We start from the raw sequence: 15,174 nt of genomic DNA on the forward strand, positions 1-15,174 counted from the left end.
GACAGACAGAGAGAGAGAGAGACAGAGAGAGAGAGAGACAGAGAGAGAGAGAGAGAGAGAGACAGACAGACAGACAGAGAGAGAGAGAGACAGAGAGAGAGAGAGACAGAGAGAGAGAGAGAGAGAGAGAGAGAGACAGACAGACAGACAGACAGAGAGAGACAGACAGAGAGGATGTAAATCTAGTGTTACAGTATATTTTGGTGACCTGTCAGATTCTGTGACCTGCAGTTTGTTGAGATTTAGACGAGAAGTGTTGTTCGTCCTCTTAGAAGCAGGTAAAAAGAAGCAGGTAAACTAAAAGGACGATCAGCTCTTCATTCTGTATGTTTTCTGTATTTTAGACCTCAGAGTGTGAATTAACAACAGTCTAATTAGAGCAGCCTCTTTGCTGGATGGGCTGCTGTTATCTGTCGATCAGTTCGGTGTCAGGAGTCAGTCTTCGGGTTTAGGTTTAGGTTTAGGTTGAGGATTAAGGTTAGAGTTAAGCTTAGACTTAGTGTAAGGGTCAGCGTTCCTCCTCTGGCCTCTGCTCTGTTTAAATTAGTGTTTTTTGGTCTAAATCTTTTATTTTTTGGGCCTCATTTTCCCAGTGAAAGGTTTAACAGACCAGCACCAACAAGAACAACAGCAGAAACAACATCCATAAAACAAAGTGTGTTTGTTTAGGTGCAGTCAGCTCTGTTACTGTTACACACACACACACACACACACACACACCTACAATAACAGAAGCAGTAACACTCCTAAGTGTCTGTATGTTTGTTTTGGTGTAATTAGCACTCTCACTTCCCCGGACCAACACTCACACACACTAACGGTATTGATTCTGTCTGTGTGTGTGTGTGTGTGTGTGTGTGTGTGTGTGTGTGTGTGTGTGTGTGTGTGTGTGTGTGTGTGTGTGTGTGTGTGTGTGTGCAGGTGTTATCAGCACTCTCTCAGCCTTGGATCGGGAGGATAAAGCAGAGCACAGTGTCGAGGTGAGACTCTCATAAACATCATCTTCACTTCCCTTTGGACTGATGCTGAAACAGGGACTCTGCTGTGTTATGGTGAATCAGAGCCTCAGAGTATCAATAAATCCATAACGTTACTCAGCCTGCTCTACACGCCGCGACTCATGTCTGCTCTGCTCAACACTCATGCAACAACAACGAGATGCAGCCTCTGTCTCAGGGGATGTAACTGCAGGATGGGACCAGGATTTGGCCACTGAGTCAAACAGTAAGGCTGAGCTGCTCAAACTATGAGCAGGAAAACATCCCAGGGAGGAGATCATTCACAGACCATTAAGAAAAGTCATGTCCGATGTCTTTTCAACTGTAAAACTTGGTGCCATTTTATTGTTACTTTGATACCAAAATGTAGACAGAAGTTTTGTTATGTTTAGACAGATGTTATAAATATTAAGTCAGTTTACATCCTAAAGAAAAACCATGTGGGGGTGGAGAGAAGCTGGGGACAACCTCTTCAGATCCTTAACCACTGCAGTGACATAAAAGTCCTAATTTCATTGTTCAGTCTGTAAAATGCTTTAAAATGGCATTCTGACAGGAGCCCAAACACTAAAGATGTCAAATGTGCTCTTGCATATGACAAAGAAAAGCAACAAATTCTCACACTGAAAAGCTGAAACCAGAGAATTTGGCATTTTTGCTTTAAAATGGACATTTAGTGGATTATTAACATAACGATAGATAATTAAGTCATTAATTAATTGACTGGTCATCACTGCTCTGATTCCCAACACATCACAGCCCACACAAACTTAGTTGTGCTGAAGAAATCCTCACACTGTCAGGTTTACATCTCATTATCAGTAAGTGCACAATGTATTTTTGTATTTGGGTTAAGTGACCCTTTAACTGGAGGGACCAGCGTCTTCTTCCATCACTGCTGAAAACACAGCAGCTGTTTCTGTTTATGTCACCTGATGAAATGTTTCAGGCAGGATTTAAAGAACTAGATCTTCCTTCTAGGTGTTTACATGATGATCCATCAGTTTTCTTCTACATTTCCTTCACAGCCTGTTTTCTCAGCACTGAGAGTTACTGAGGGGGTTTAAATCTGAAAGTACGGTGGCCGGGAGGTGCAAAACAAAATTACAAGACGTGAAACACTTTTACAAACGCCGAGACAAATTTACAAGTGACTTTTTCAACCGGAAAGGGAATGTACTGCGTTAATCGGCTCATATGTTCGCCACAAAACGGGCAAAAGACCGCTTGACTGCCGTCCATCGTGGGTCGCCATGAACTCCTTATCACTTCCGGTTCTACTTGACAGTTGGTACATTCCCTTTCCGGTTGAAAAAGTTACTTGTAAAAGTGTTTCACGTCTTGTAAATTTGTTTTCTAAAATGTAAATTTGTCTCCAGCTTTGTAAAAGTGTTTCTCGTATTGTAAAATTGTTTTGCACCTCCCGGCCACCGTAGAAAGCGCCCTGGATGACAGTCAATGAGTTCTGTCATCATGGAATAAAGTTTACTTCAGTACTGACCCTCTTTCTTCTTAATTCTAGGTAATAGTTTCAGATAATGGATCTCCATCTCTGCGCTCCACCGCCACCGTCGTGATTCGAGTTCTAGACGCCAATGACAACCGGCCAAAGTTCACGGACAAACTTTTCCACGTCAAGCTGCCTGAACAGCTCCACCAGGCAGGCAAACAGGAAGTGTGCAGGATGGTTGCCCGTGACGATGACGAGGGCTCGAACGCTGTGGTGACCTACAAACTCCAAGACAATAAGGACGAGCGTTTGGAGATAGATGCAGTGACGGGGGTGGTGACATCACACGGTGACTTCTGGCCCGGAAACTACAGTATTCTCACGGTGGGTGTTCACGACTGCAGTATGACGCCCACTGCACGGCACTGTGGTGTGATTATGCTGTGTTTTGGAAATTTCTCCATCGGAGGACTAATAAAGGAATATCTTATGTTATAAAGATGCTAAATTAGAAGCCAGTCATCACTCAGAGAGGGAAAAGCTCCGCAGGACTTCACAAACACCAGAACAGTCATTAAAAGACTGTTTCTCTTGATGTTCGGCACCTTTACAGATATAATGGTAAAGAATGGGTAAAAGTTAGAAGAACCTCTCAACAGTCTGCCCTCATTTCCTTTAAAATCTAAAAAATCTTTCTTTTTAAAGTGATGCTGAATCTTTTGGTGGAGAAACAACAGTCGAAACACTCAAAAAAGGCTGAAAATCATGAAAAAAGCCACCTGATGTTGGACTTTTCCACCCAGCTAACCACTCCAGCTCTACTCTACATGTTATAAAGTCTACACTATGACATGACAATCATTTTGATTTGGGTGCCGTCCCAACAGGTGTTTCTTGGCCTGTGGTAGTCGATGGGCTCCCTCAGAGCTCCAGGATCGTCCTCCAGGACTTCTACTCTAATAAAACCCCCGTTAAAATATCACTTTCATTTCTATTTTAATTTCCAGATTAAAGCTACAGACCAGGGCAGCCCATCACGCTCGTCCACAGCCAGACTTGACATCGAGTGGATCGCCCGCCCGCCTCTCGCCACTGAACCAATCACATTCGACGAGCCCCACTTCACCTTTGCCGTCATGGAAACGGAGCCTGTCACTCACATGGTGGGCATCATCATGACAGAGACGCATCGGCAGAGGTGGTTCGATATCATAGGTGAGGGGGAAATGAGCACACACACACACACACACCGTGGTATTGAGCTGAGTATTGATCAGAGAAAAACAGAATAAACTTTGAGCTCTGATGAAAAACAAGCAGCATACAAATGAGGGTAATCATCTCAAATAGAAGACGAAGGCTGGAAAACAAAAAGCTGCTCACAACAAATAACTCAAATAACAAGAAAGTGCAGAAAAGAAAAAGCTGCTGAAGTGAGTGTGTGCCACCAAAGCACTGCCTCAGCCCGAACAATGACCTCCACATGAGCAGGAGAGGAGCTGTTTCCCAGTGATCCACAAAGCCCTGCATCAGTGGACAATGTGGGAGCAGAGCAGGTGAGGTTTGGGTTGTGTTTACCATTACCGTTCACCGTTACCAGGACTTATTTTGTGATGATGGTGGAGGCACTCAACATGTTCAAGGGGAGGCTGCATGTTTACTGGCTGAAAGAAAACCGAGGCCATCACTTCATCCACTTTGAGATTGCCTGTGAATGACCTCGGCCACCTTGGATATCTATGTATGTCCCCACACATGAACATTTCACACAAAGACTAAGAGGAAACAGTCAGACGTGTCCTCATGTGATGTATCAAGTTTCATACAGTCACATTTATAAATCTATAAACTCTAGATAGATAGATAGATCATAAATAAACACAAACAGATCATTAATACAACCTTGCCACAACAGAAGCTGCAGTGAGGGATGAAGAGAGAGGAACGGGGGAGTTGGAAGAGGAGAGGACAGCATGACATTTTCCCTCTGTGAGGATAAATCAGCAGCATTCCTCCTCTTATCACCTGCCAGATCACCACAGGAGGGCCCATTCCTCAGCCTCCCCCTCTCCCCTGTCCCTTCTCCTCAGGCCCAGCCACCATGAGGACAAGTGTCTTTAGGACAAATAAAAGGCTTGACAACACATTCAGCTGAAGAGGAAACAGCCCTGTGACTCAGGAGGAGTCAGTGTCTCGTTCCCTTTGAGCCTCCCAGGAAAAAACAAGAGGGTTTGCCAGGTGAGGGTGGGGGGGGGGGGGGGGGGGGGTCGTCCTTCTGTCCGCTTTGCTGTGCCAAGGTCACTCTGTGCCAGAACTGGACCGAACACAACAGGCCCTCTGTGCTTCCCTGAAGGGAAACAGGGCTTCTGACGCCTGACAAAACCTGAGTGAGTGAACATTACATAAGGTTTCATGAGACGTCCTCATTGGAAAGTTAGTACAAGTTGCAGCTGTCTGATATGTTTCTGTATTGTGGTCATAGTATCATAGAAGACGAACTATAAAGTGTGCTTGTTGTTTATTCCACGTGGGCAGCAGCTCTCTGCTCCATCACTCACACTCAAGTGTTTTTACTGGTGGATGGTTGTGCAGCGTTCTTCTCCCTGTGTGGTCTGTGAACGCAAAACTGTAATTTACTCTGATGGCCTGTCAGCTGTCAGATCATCAGCCAGTCCTCCATTTCTCTCTCCTCTCTTTTCCTTTTTCTGTTCTTTTCTTCTAATTGTATTGTCGACGTTTTAATTTCCACTTTGCTTTGATGAGACCGGAGACTGCCCCACCCAACACACACACACACACACACACACACACACACACACCATCGGGAATCCTGACCCTCATCTCAGCTCCAGCAGATGAGGGTGTGTTGTTGTGACACAGGACTCCTGTCCCATGCAGGTATAATCGTGGTATTTTTCTCTACCTGTACCCCCCTCCTCTCCAGCAGCAGAGCCCAGATGCCTATCGAGCCGCTCTGGCCATGAGATAACCCAGCGTGACGAATGAGCACTTCCCTCGAACATGCTGCGTTCAGAGCTGGGTGGAAACATTAGACTATCAGAGCTCCCTGGACAGAAATCTGTGAGAGTCCCAGCTGGGGGTGATGTGGTTGGGATGGGTGTCAGCGCCTGCAGGGCCGAGGCCGTGGCCTCTGCAGGAGGACGAGCTGCTCTTCACTTCATTAAAGGACCGGACCAAAGTCTAAAGGAGTAGTTTCAAAAGAAAGAAATACACTACACACGACAGGATCCATTCCAGGAAATATACATTTACAGCCAGAAGTAAATGACATCTGTATTTCCCAGTATATCAAATATCTCGCAGCACAATAAATTAGCACTAGATTCTGAATACGACTAAAAGATCAGCTTTGTCTTGAGGTAGTGCATTCTGGTACTGGAGACTTTGGCTAGAGGAAAGCCTCCAGGGTTTCGCTCTAAGCTAGCTAGCAGCATTTTCATCTCAGGGAGGTGTCTGTCTCTTTAGTGTCCAAATGTCTCACTTGTTCTGTCTTTGGAGTGTAGCAGCTGGTATTAAGCGGCTTCACAGCTGCTGGAAACAGTGACTGGAAAGAATCAGAGCTACTGGACCTCAACCTCCCTCTGATCTTCTCTGTCAAGCTCCATATAAGCCAGAGCTGAAGGAGAGTCAGGGACGGCCTGTTAGATGGCTGATGGGCTGCTGTGACCCAGATAAATGTACAGCAGATGGATGACAGAATGGATGGAGGAATTAAAATGTCAGTGAAATTCCTGCATAAGGGTGTTTTGTCTGTGTAACATAACATTTTGCATGAAGTCTTTTTCTCCCAGTTCAGTAAAAGTGGGAGTGGAAGTTTCATCCTTGGCAAGGATATCATTTCCTCTTGAAGATGATCAGTAAAGGGAAACATTGATTTCACAGTACATCTTCTTGTCCTCGTGTGTTGAGACCACAGCCGCTGATGTGTGATGCTGCGCCTGATTCAGCTTTTTTCTCCTGTGAAAAGCTTCCTGAGTGCTGCTGTGTTTCTATAGGAAGTCAATCCAGGGCTTTGGAAAAGTAAATCAGTGCAACTGAGCTGTCTGTGGCTGGTTAGTCCGCAATGCTTCAGCTCAGGCATTAGGCCTTAACTGACATAAATAGTCCTCTGGATGTCCCAATTATCTACCAATCAAGAACAAACAGAGAGAGTGTGCTTAGTGTGAAACAGGGAGGATGGAAACAGAACAATAGGTAGAATATTGGAGAAATTTATTTCACATCTTTTCACAAAGATGCTAAAATGATTTCACTTGAAATGGAGCAGTAACGAGTAGGGATATTATGTGTTCAGGCCATCGCAAGGTGGATATCTCAATAAACACCATCTGTTTGAGCAGGCATGAGGTTTACCTTTCTCACACCCATACACACTACCTCCTGAGAGGGGAAAGAGAGAGAGGAAGAGAGGGATGAGGAATGAGGAGAGAAGAGGATAAAGGGAAACAGATGGACGAAGTGAGTCAGTGTTGCTGCAGGTTTAAAGCACAGTGTGTTGCAAAGTTAATAACAAATGAAAGATGGAACAATCAGCAGTGTGTCCCTTGTTCATGGTATCGTGGATCCTAAACGTTGGAACAGCTTCCTCTTCCCATCAGATCTGCTGAATCTGGGGTTTCAACTCAATTTATTTTGTATAGCCCAATATCACAACAGAGTCTCACAGTGCTTTACAAAGTTCACTGAAATAAACAAGTGTAAGCGAACAAACAATCTAATAAAGAGTCCAGCAGTCGATGAGGCCAATGGATCAGTCCGGTGGATCAGTCCGAGGCATCACCTGCCCTTTATGACCCTCCTTCTTCGGGGAGGAAAAACTCAAAAAACCCGAATTGAATTGAATTGAATGTGACACTTCCTGTTTCCTGGCTTCCTTTGAAAGCTTTTCATCCTCTTTCCTTTCTTGGTTTTGTTTGTTGAATCACAGCTGGTGTCATTTAGTCTGTGCAGTGCAGCACTGTAACTATTAAAACACAAAACCAACTTTTAAATGCCTCCAGTTTAAATTTGATGTCAGACAACACTTACTGCATAACAGACTGTGTGTGTCTGTAGAGTGGGACCAGTGCTGAAGGACGTTGGACCTTTCAAAGCTCCAGAGTGGATTGTTAATTACAGCGCCCCCCACAGGGAAATCACTGCAATGCTTCAGGCACTGAAGGACGAAGCTAAGATGCAGAGTCTGACAGATGACCTGAGATATTTCAGCTGGCAGCTGGACACGGCCTGATTCATGACCTCAACTGTAGATGAAATAAACCTTTCTCTGTCTGTCTCCATCCGTCTCTCTCTCAGGTGGTGATGATGAAAAGGACTTTGATATCCAGAGAAATTCGGGAACCATCTCCATCGCCCGCCGACTCGATGCCTCTCGACGCTCCAACTACAACATGACGGTGCGGGTCAGCGATGGCCACCACAGTGCCACCACACAGGTCAGAAACAGAAAGGGAAAAATACACGACTTCCATAGAAACAACTTCACCTGGTTTATCTAAATGCACCAAATGAGAATCCTATTTTTCCTGATGCCTGGACTGAATAATTCCCTACAGAGAATCCTCAGCTCTGACTCTCTGCACAACCAAACACATCATCATATCCACCCTTTTGTGTTCACACCAAAGTTAAATAGTATAAAGTATAAATGAATTAACATCTAAAAGGTGTTTCACATTGATCAGCTCAGCTCACATTTTGAGAGGTGAGAATGGGATGTGTAGAAACACCAAAGGATTGGTTTAAAGACAGAAGGAAGCAAATGCGGTCCACAAGGTGCACCACATCAAAGAAAGTGGTACATGTGCCGGCACCTTAAAGTCACTGTGCACATCAGCCCAGTGAGCTGCACCAGCAGCTTCCAACAGAACCATCCAACACCGTTACACGTGCTCATTTCAATGGTTCAGAATCTAATCTGACGTCCTGCAGGCAGCAGCAGCGGCTGAGCAGCTGCATGTGAAACATATTTGATGCTGTTCATGCTGAGCATCCATTTTCTCAAACCCTGTGTATTCCATCTCCAAACTGCAGGCCTACATCCGTGTGCTGGACATGAATGAGCATCGTCCTGTCTTCCTGAAACCGCTGTACAAGGTGAGGCGCATCAGAACGCAGGAGTGCTGTTGGTCCTCTGTAATATAACATAGTGTGTTTTAGGGTTTACACAGCAAAACTACAGTATCTAAGATAACTAAAGCTAAAGACTTTCTGCCATGTCCCCCACCAAAAGCTGAGAGACATGCCAAAAGTGTCAAAAGACACAAAGGACAAACGTGTCCCGCACTTCGTTAGCCGTAACCCTAACGTAGTCCTATCTTTACTTCTATCAGTGGGATAATCAGATGAAACCAGTATAATGATGCCATGGAGTCAGACAGTTAGCTGTGCATGGACTATTCTTGACTTGAGGCCCATTTTTTAGCCTGTATTGGTTCACATTTTAATTACTGAAATGATGCCGAATGAGTAGTAAGCAGCACCTGTTGGCAGTGTGCCCATGGATGTCCATTTTCATGATGGATGGATGGACAATGGATAACCACTTGGTAGTCAAATGAAAAATGACAAAAAAAGAAATCTTTTCCCCTTCTACCTACAGAAGTGTTTGCATTTTAAGTTATATATGAGGAGACTAACTCCTAACCATGACTTGTTGCAGCCATACTGATCAATGCCATTCAGGCTTGGGAGGCCATGCTGTTGATTTCTGTTCTGTTTCTTGTGAGTTTTTGTGGTAACCAGGAAACTAGTAAGAGACTGTGAGACATCCCACATTGAATTTAAATGTAGACACATGTTGGTAATTATTCTAGATCTAGATCATTCTTTACAGTGACTATCAGGACATCCAACAGACAGTACAGGGCTGCTGCATCAATGTTGTTTTCTTAATCTTAGTAATCTGCTCCTGTTTCTGTAGTTATTGTTCTTACACTATAATTTCTTGTGCTCAAAATGCTATCTCTTCTTACTCAGCCCACCTTTTTGAATAAAAATAGTATTTTGAATTGAAACATCAGGAATTCAGTGTCAGGCCCTGTTGTTTGGTGTGTTTTTTCGGTCAACACCTTGAGAAACCCTCATTTTCTCGTCTGTTCCATGTGATTAAGGTGAGGGTTCCTGAGGACACCTCCCCTTGGAAGGATATCCTGCAGATCAGCGCACAGGATGCTGACACCAACAGTAAACTGGTGTACTCCATCCACAGCAGCATCCATCCCGACAGTACCAAATTCTTCCATCTGGACCCAAAGAGTGGAGTCCTGGTGATGACCGAGGAGCTGGACTTTGAGATGATCTCTGTTCATACGCTCATCGTTATGGTAATGATGACACATTGACCTCAGTCGAACAGCATCTTATGAAGATAATCAAATACATCACATCATTTTTATTATGAGTCAAAAATATGGAAGACAGTGTTCAAACTTATGATAAATTATAATAATAAATATTATCTCTGTAACACCACTGAGACAAGAAACACAGCTTGAAGTGTTTTATTGTTACTATTTTCTAAATTTTCTTTTTCTATTCTTTTTTGTCATTATATCTGAAAGCATCTGTTGTAACTGTAAAATTACTTTGGCCCACCTTTGTTGTGCTCTATAAATCCACTAACTTCACATAAAGACAAAACTAAAATAAACATCTGGAAAGAAAAAAAAATGTAAAAAAAACAAATAGTTAAGAAAACCCTCTCATAGCACAGTTCATTTATTAAGTTCATTATTATCTAATGCCTGATTCTTGCTCATGTGGGGATTCTTAAATCCTTAATTTTGAATTCTTGAATTGTCGAGTTTCCGAGTCGAGACTCAAAACTCAAAACTCGAGACTCAAAGACTATCTGTGTCTGCTGCTCCTCAGGTGCGTGACCAGGAGATCCCAGTGAAGAGGAACTTTGTGAAAGTGGTGATTCATGTGGAGGACTGTAACGACCACTCCCCAGTTTTTCTTAGCCCCCGCTACGAGGCCAGCATCTCCAACCTGGCCCCCACAGGGTCCGAGGTCATTCGGGTCAAGGCCCTGGACAAAGACATAGGCAGCAATGCTGACATCAGCTACTCCCTGCACTCAGGTAAGCATCAAAGGGGCTATTTTTGTCTTTTATTTATGCTCGCCTCTTGTCAGCTTCACACTGCTTTACATTCATTCAGTTGCATGTATTCACACCTGGGAGCTGCCACCATTTTTTAACAGTGGCTGCTGGGAACTGCCTCAGACAACCACAGCTTTCGAAAGTCGACTGCTTAGCTCCTCTGAAGCAGCAAGTTCAAGGGCACAGTGATGAAACCTAACAGAGGAAGGAGTTTTTCAATGCCAAACTCATGTGTTCCTGTTTGGGATTTGAATTTTTAACCTCCAGGTCCTCCTCAGTCCTCCTCAAATCTCTGCAGAAACTATATAACACATTGTGCCTGCAGTGTCAAACATCCATCTAATACTGTCTCAGATTCAGCCTCTAAAACTTTTTTCATAAAACTAAACAACAAAATCAGTCAAAAGGGTGAGATTGTGATATTTCTGCTGTACTGCAGTAGTATCACTGCACTAGAATCAAGAACATGTTTCTTAGCCAGGAGCAGTGACTCCCAAGCTATTACCAAAGCGTTGTAGTATTCATTTTAAGAAATTAACTTTAAGACTGAAAAACAGATAAATGACCTGTAAAATATTTCCTAATAATAACTGATATATTGTTATTATTCAAACTGTAGCCTGTAAGACAGGTGTGTTGGAGATTAGTGTGGTTTCCTGCACGCTGTCTGCACAAAAGAAAAGCATTAAAAAAGCAGCAACATTTCAATTACTGAAGGGATTTAAGGCCTATGACTCAAACGTAGAGTAGCAGCATCCAAATGATAACAGTAAAAGCACTTTAGACTAGTTGGTAGGAGTAATACATTACTTTCTCTCCACCTGCAGGGAATATCGAAAACATCTTCTCTATAGATCCCAAGATGGGCTCCATCAGTGTGTCTAAACCTTTGGACCTTCAGCCTCAGGACCAGTTCCACCTGACGGTGAAGGCCACTGACCAGGGCTTCCCTCAGCGCAGCGACCTCTGCTCCGTCCACATTCACGTCTGCATCTCCGACCAAACCCCACCCACCTTCCCCTCGGATGAATACCTGACAGAGATCAGTGAATTAAGCACTCTTGGAACACCTGTGGTCACTATTTCAGCCTCCAGTCCCACTGCAGTGCATTATGGGATAGAAAGTGGCAACTCAAACAGGACATTTCACATCAACCCCTACACCGGCGTGATTTCAATCCAAAAGCACCTTGATTTTGAGAACTGTGCCTCCTATGAGCTCAAAGTTACGGCTTCCACCACAGCTGGAGCCTCGTCCAAGACTCTTGTTTACATCTATGTGATCGATGAGAATGACAATGCTCCTGCTTTTAAGCAGAGGGAGTACCTGGGGCAAATAAGTGAGTCTGCTAATATCAACAGCATGGTAATGGGAGAAAGAAACACTCCTCTAGTCATCCAGGCATCAGATGCAGACAGAGATACAAATTCTCTGCTGATGTATCAGATCCTTGACCCACAGGCCCTGAACATTTTCAAGATAGACCCAAGTATGGGTACCATCTCTTTAATTTCACCAGTTGACTATGAGGCCAAGGCTGAGTATCACTTCACGGTGCAGGTAAAGGACTCAGGGGAGCCATCACTGTATGCAGCGGAGCCTGCCAAGGTCACTGTTCGCGTCCTGGACCTGAATGACTGCCCACCACTGTTCACCTACCCAGTCTATGAGCCATCCATCATCTTCCCGGCTGTCAGAGATACAGAGGTTGTGCGCGTCACAGCCCATGACACCGATTCCGTAGTCTCATATAGCATCACCGAGGGGAATCTTGACAATGCCTTTTCAATTCAGCCCAATACTGGAATCATCACCGTGAGCAATGTGTCAGAATTTAGGCCATTTTACCAACTGGTGGTCAAAGCCTCTGACGGCCTCTACAAAGACTTAGCTACCGTCAAGGTAAACGTAACAAACCTAACAGCCAGCGATCTTGGATTTGAGCAGAACATGTATTCAGCAAGTGTTTCTGAAAATCTTAACACAGTCAAAACTCTGGCGGCACTGAAAGCTAAAGGCTGTTATTTAAATGAGCCTCTGTTATATTCTCTGCTGAACCCAATGGAAAGGTTTGAAATTTCCCAGACATCTGGTGTGCTTGAGACAACAGGTATCCCTTTTGACCGGGAGGAACAAGATGTTTACGATGTAGTGGTGAAGGTACAAGACATGAGAACACCATCAAGGACAGCCACAACCCAGGTCAAGGTTTTTATAGATGATGTCAACGACAACTCTCCTCAGTTTCTAAACTTGCCTTTTTCAATGATGATTTCTGAAGCCTCTGAACCCGGAGATGTTTTGTATCAAGCAACTGCCTTTGACAAAGATCTTGGAGAGAATGGGTCTATCATGTACTCACTGGAGGAGGACTACAACTTATTCAGGATAGATCCTGATGTAGGCGATGTTTCCCTTCAAAGACCTCTTGACTTTGAAGTTCTGAATAAGTATGTGTTGACCATCTTGGCTATAGACGAGGGGGAGCCCAGTCGCACCACAGCGGCACAGCTCAGTATTCAAGTTAGGAATCAAACAAACCCAGTTTTCCAGACTCTTCTGTATCCACTGAAGGTCCCTGAAAATGTCCCCCCCTTCACCACCATCCTACACGTCCAGGCCAGGAATCCAGAAGGCTATCGACTCATCTACAACCTTGAAGAAGAAAATGCCTCAAAACACTTTCACATTGATTTCAAAACGGGTGTGTTGACAGTCACCAACCCTCTTGACTACGAGAGCCAAACTATGCACGTGTTGACAGTTCGAGCGACTGATTCTGTGACCGGAGCCTTCTCTGAGGCCTCCATTGAAATAGAAGTAGAGGATGTGAATGACAACGCTCCAGTTTTCTCAAAGCTATCGTACTCTGTCAACATTGCTGAGGGGCTTCAAATCGGCACCTCTGTGGTACAACTTTCTGCTTCTGACGGCGACTCTGGCAGAAATAAAGATCTTACCTTACAGATAGTGAAAACAGAGAGGAATGAGACTGATTTCTTTGAAATAGACCCCCGTAGTGGGTTGATTGTGACCAAACAGGTGCTGGACCATGAAAACACAAAACACTTTAATTTGAAAATCAAAGCCACTGACAATGGCACTGTTCCTCTTAGTAGTGAAGTCTATGTCTTCATAAACATCACAGATGTCAATGACAACCCACCAGATTTTGTCAGCTCGCAGTATGAAGCCACACTGGATGAAATGGCGAAGTGTGGCCACATAGTCATCAAAATCCAAGCCTCAGATCCCGACACAAGGGATCTAAATAACCTCAAGTACAAAATCCTCTCAGGGAATGAAGGCCGGTACTTCAACATCAATGAATCCTCAGGCATTATCTCCTTTTCTAATGTCTGTAAGAGGAATCTGGATCCTTACTATAACTTGACTGTGGCAGTGTCCGATGGGGTCTTTCAGAAAACAGCACCAGTCAGTATTGACATGATAAACAGTAACAGGCATAGTCCGTACTTCAAGCAGAGCATCTATGAAGCAGAGCTGGCTGAAAATGCAGAGGTAGGAACTCGTGTGATCCGGTTAGCGGCAATCGATCCTGACGATGGGCCATATGGCAGCGTGGACTACACCATCATAAACAAACTTGCCGATGAGAAATTTGCCATTGACAATGATGGGCAAATTGTTACAACACAGTCACTGGACAGAGAGAGCCCTGCCCAGAGAGTCATTGCTATCAAAGTGATGGCAAAAGATGGCGGTGGAAAAGTGGCCTTCTGCACGGTCAAGATTATTCTCACAGATGAGAATGACAATGTTCCTCAGTTCAAAGCATCAGAATACCAGGTTTCAATTCAGTCGACAGTAAACAAAGGCTCCCCTGTCATTCAAATTATGGCTTATGATGCGGACGATGGCAAAAATGCAGATGTCACCTACACAGTAGATGAGGCTGAAGAAGTGACTGAAGACATTATCGAAATCAACCCTTTCACTGGAGTCGTGAGTGTCAAAGAGAGTCTTGTTGGCATGGAGAACAAGATCTTCAACTTCAAGGTCAAAGCTCGCGATGGTAGTCTACCTTTTTACAACTCCACAGTCCCTGTTCAGGTCAGAGTGGTTCCTCCCGAGGTTCCTCTTCCAAAGTTCTCAGAGCCTCTCTACACTTTCTCAGCAGCAGAGGACATCCCCGTAGGGACGGAGGTGGGATCTGTGAAGGCAGACTCCGACATGCCACTTATTTACAGCCTGGTAAACGGGAACACTGTGGAAAGTAACAAAGACAGAGTGTTCAGTTTGGACACAGAAAGCGGAACTTTGCTGCTGCAGAAGACCATCGATCATGAGAAGACAAAATGGTATCAGATAGATGTTATTGCTCAGGGAAATCACAATGGGACTGATGTTGCATCACTGGTGTCAGTCAGCATCCAGGTCCAAGATGTCAATGATAACCAGCCGGTGTTTGATGCAAACCCGTACAGGGCCTTCCTGGCTGAGAACATGCCTGCTGGAACCACTGTTATTCAGGTGAGAAAGTCTTGATTTTTTCATCTCTGGAACCAGCTGATTGTCACAGAGGATGGGTGTATTACTGTGTGACACACAAACACTTTGACCAATATCTATAACAAGA

At 44.3% G+C, this 15,174-nt stretch overlaps 1 protein-coding gene across 1 annotated transcript in view; it reads left to right on the forward strand.

Moving 5' to 3' along the window:
* The window catches only part of fat2 (FAT atypical cadherin 2), a 58,717-nt gene that overhangs the window by 9,057 nt on the left and 34,486 nt on the right, over positions 1-15,174 (forward strand). The window contains exons 3-10 of the mRNA XM_070836696.1: positions 922-980; positions 2,521-2,832; positions 3,456-3,663; positions 7,765-7,904; positions 8,503-8,565; positions 9,582-9,794; positions 10,342-10,552; positions 11,401-15,068. Coding sequence (XP_070692797.1) covers positions 922-980; positions 2,521-2,832; positions 3,456-3,663; positions 7,765-7,904; positions 8,503-8,565; positions 9,582-9,794; positions 10,342-10,552; positions 11,401-15,068 — 4,874 coding nt within the window. The remainder of the gene's footprint in view (positions 1-921; positions 981-2,520; positions 2,833-3,455; positions 3,664-7,764; positions 7,905-8,502; positions 8,566-9,581; positions 9,795-10,341; positions 10,553-11,400; positions 15,069-15,174) is intronic.

Source organism: Pempheris klunzingeri, chromosome 9 (assembly GCF_042242105.1).
Source record: "Pempheris klunzingeri isolate RE-2024b chromosome 9, fPemKlu1.hap1, whole genome shotgun sequence".
In the NCBI taxonomy this organism is placed as follows: domain Eukaryota; kingdom Metazoa; phylum Chordata; class Actinopteri; order Acropomatiformes; family Pempheridae; genus Pempheris; species Pempheris klunzingeri.